The sequence below is a fragment of the Nannochloropsis gaditana genome, assembly GCF_000240725.1.
Source record: "Nannochloropsis gaditana CCMP526 unplaced genomic scaffold scaffold456, whole genome shotgun sequence".
Lineage (NCBI taxonomy): Eukaryota > Eustigmatophyceae > Eustigmatales > Monodopsidaceae > Microchloropsis > Microchloropsis gaditana.
In genome coordinates, this window is record NW_005803497.1 from 12384 (window position 1) to 15879 (window position 3496).

Consider the following 3496-nt stretch of genomic DNA (forward strand, 5'->3'; position numbering starts at 1 on the left):
CCCCGTCCCCCGCCGCGCCTGCCCCCGAATTCTTCCCGAGGCCGCGCGAAATTGACCCGAAGGGTGCGTCCATCCAGCTCGGCGTTGTCCATGCGGGAAATAGCGGCATCCGCCTCGTGTTTTTGTTCGTAAACGACGAAGCCAAAGCCACGGCTCTGGCCCGTTTCCCGGTTTTCAATCACGGTCGAGAAGACAATCCGTCCGAAAGGTTCAAAAGCTTCGCGCAAGGCGGCGGATTCCGTCCGGAAAGAAAGGTTGCCAACGAAGAGTTTGTAACCCTGGGTCGTACCGGGGAGGAAGGGGAAAAGAGGGGCGAAGGGAAAAGATGTCAGCGGGAAAGGTGCATACAAGTAGTCCGCTTCATGTAAACGAAGTCTTCTGGGGCCGGGTAGGGGAGGAGAGAACTACTTTCGGCTCTCCAGAACTCAAGGAACTCATATCTCTGTAAGAGCCGCGCCATGACGCACATTCGACCGCCAAGATACGTGTAGCTACACATCCATGGTTATGCACAGCGCCGGGCAGACTTATCTACGCATATGGGTCATCTTATCCGATAAAGAGGTAGCGATACACTTATTATAGTTTACAGCACCTACACACTTCATTCAGTTTTCAGCACCTGCCAACACGGCTCACTCTCCTCACCGACTAAATAATCTTAGGTCCATTTGCCTTCGAAAAACTACATGATCAAACAGTGAGGCATCGAATTTCATGTATCACCAACTATATTCTCTGAGAAAAAACTTAACCAGGCGCGAACGTACGATTCATCAGGTGAGCGCAGAGGGGATCATCAAAGAAGGACCATGGAACGCCCGCATCTGCCACTTTTTCCAATCCAAGCCCCTATCACCATGTTTTTCAGTAATTCTATGCGTACCTCTTCGCTTTGCCCTGGAGATGTTGGGCGGGGAGGGGCTTCAGCAACGGGGGCCGGGACACCATACGCGTCGTAGTCTCCCATCTTTCTTGCTTTTCTGCTGCTTGCTGTTGAGGGGGTGGATGCGGTGCCCACGGTGAAATGGATGAGTACAAAGAAGGTCAAGTCTGATCATCCCAGTCTTTCTCACGACGAAAACGTTTCCAGGCCATAACGCCGGTGGATGGAATATGATGCGGGTGTTAGACACAGCGTGGAGAAGCTGGAGGAGAAAAATTACACCAGGAAGAATTCCGGCCGACCCCCCCCTTCGGCGTGTGCGTGTGCTGCGTGAGCCACCCAAAAAAGCACCACCTTCAAAAAATCCATCGCGCCCCCCGAAACCCCCCCCACGCTCCCTCAGCACTCGCCTTCCCCCACTCCTGCCAAAGCACGCCATGAAACCGGAGGTCAGTGCCCTTGAAAGATGGCAAAATCGGCTTTGGTGTCAAGGCGTTGGGTGTGAGGAGGGACGGAGGAGGGCCTCTCTCCTCTTCTCGCGCCGGCGCCGCAGCAAGATCTCGATGACTTCAAGCCAGCTGGTGGACAAACTCAGGCCATGGACACGGGCGTAGCGCGCAGGGGGAGCTTTGACAGGTGGGTTCATGCAGGATGGGAGTGGATTTAAAGGATTACTCTCTGTCCTTTCATGGAATCCTCGTGGGTTTTGTACCTGCCGCCTCGGGCGTTTGGGCTGTGGTGCTGTTCTTATTTCGCCCGTCTGCATGCCACTTATGTCCCACGAGCCTTCATTTCAGTTTCCCTCACATCTTTTTCGATAATGCGCGGCAAAGTCTTTGGAACAGGCATTGTCATGGTGCCTTATTTTAAAACTAGTCCGAGAGGTGGTCAATCGTCGTGATTTCCTCCCTTTCCATCTCGGTCAACCTCCTTCCAGCCAGACGTCACGTCACGATTTTGAAAAAAGGCCCGGGCACGACAACCTACAGGACAACGTGCCAATGACTCTTCTAGATGTAGTGTTCAAAGATTGAATATCGACGACTATCGAGCGTTTGAAATTACATTTTTCTTAAAATGGTGAGGAGGAGCGGAAGCGAGGAGACAAGTCAATCACGATGGAGTTGCAACGAGCGAGATTCTTTGATTTAAAGATGACCGCAAATTTTCGTAGGTGCTGCTTGGAGTACCCGTATCCCATAATGCCATTAAATTGAGGCAACAGAGAGTGAGATTGAACTCGATCATACGGAATGGCAAATTAACACCGGTAGAAGTCAGTAGAGAATCACCGACGTTGAAGAACTGAGCGACCCTGAAGACAAAAGATTCAACACACGAGCCAAAGTTTGCTCGGGACACTTCTCCCGTGTGCTACTGCTTCTACTGCTTCCAATTTTATGGAGTGGTTCCCTCATGAACCTGAATTGCTTTGCCTCTGGCATGATATCCAGGTGTGGAACCGTGGGTATTAGAATTCACCGGTTCCCTCCTCTATATTCCTTTTACTCCACTTAATGACCTTCTCTTCTCACTTCCCCACTTTCCCAATACCTTCCCACGAATCTCTTCCCCCGCTATATCACCTTCGTCGTTACTTTTCTCCTTTTAACATGGATAAGAAAAAATATTAAGCTTTTTCGTCACCGTACCAGTAGAAACCAAGAGTCGTCCACGATCCATCATTTTTCGCCCGTCCGATTCCTTTCTCCATCCTCAGATACTGTACCCGTTTCGGCGCTGTACGCAGAATATAGGAGAACATAACCTCTTTGCCCGTCCTGCCCACCCCGGTCAGACGAATACACTCCCATGGGAAACGAATGGCGCCTCGAGCCTTTCCCTCCCTTCCTTTTCACACGGCCTGCCCCTTTTCTTTTGTCGACATGGCCCCTTTCGTCTCCCTCTGGCCCGCTTCTTCCGTTCCCACCTCAGGACGACAGTGCTCCACTCTCACTCTGTTCCTTGTTACCACCTCCTGCGCCTGATTTGACGCGGCCCGGTTCGGGACTTTCATTTTCCGCTGGCACTGCCTTTCTTCCACCCCAACCTCCTCTCGACGACAGTCCTATCGCCAACACATCCGGGTCGCTTTGGGAGGCGACAGGGGTCGTCTGTCCACCCATGCTGGGATAGACAGACTTTCCTTCTGAAGCCCTGCGCTCTCTCGCCGCGGCTTCCTTAAGTCCCTCCGACGACGACTGCGGCATGTCAACTCGTTTCTTGCACCCTCCCTTTTCTTTCTTCCTCTTTCCCATTCTTCCCGCGTCTGCCGACCTTTGCCTCCATCCAACTCTCCTTCCCGTCTCTGGCGCATGCTTCCCCTCTTCATGGGCCCCATCTAGGCGCTCGACCTATGCCGTCGCGCTTCTATCGACACTCCACCTACTCGTCGCAACCCTCGACTCTGTGCATCCGCACGAAGAAAAACTTAGCGATTTTACCTTACTTAAAAACATCGGCCCTCCTTTCCTACCCTGCCTCTTCTCCCCCTCTTTTCTTTGTCCTTCATTTCCTGCTCCAACTCCTGCAAAGTCCACCTTTCCTCCCTCCCTCCCTCCCTCCCTCCCCGGAGGATAGTAGACCGAGGACACGGGTAGTTTTTCTGAC

General features: G+C 52.5%; 1 protein-coding gene across 1 annotated transcript in view; it reads right to left on the reverse strand.

Moving 5' to 3' along the window:
* The window catches only part of NGA_0192700 (uncharacterized protein), a gene marked incomplete at its 5' end in the record, with an annotated part of 1765 nt that extends 1305 nt beyond the window's left edge, over positions 1 to 460 (reverse strand). The window contains one exon of the mRNA XM_005854579.1: positions 349 to 460. Coding sequence (XP_005854641.1) covers positions 349 to 460 — 112 coding nt within the window. The remainder of the gene's footprint in view (positions 1 to 348) is intronic.
* Between the last annotated feature and the right edge of the window lie 3036 nt (positions 461 to 3496).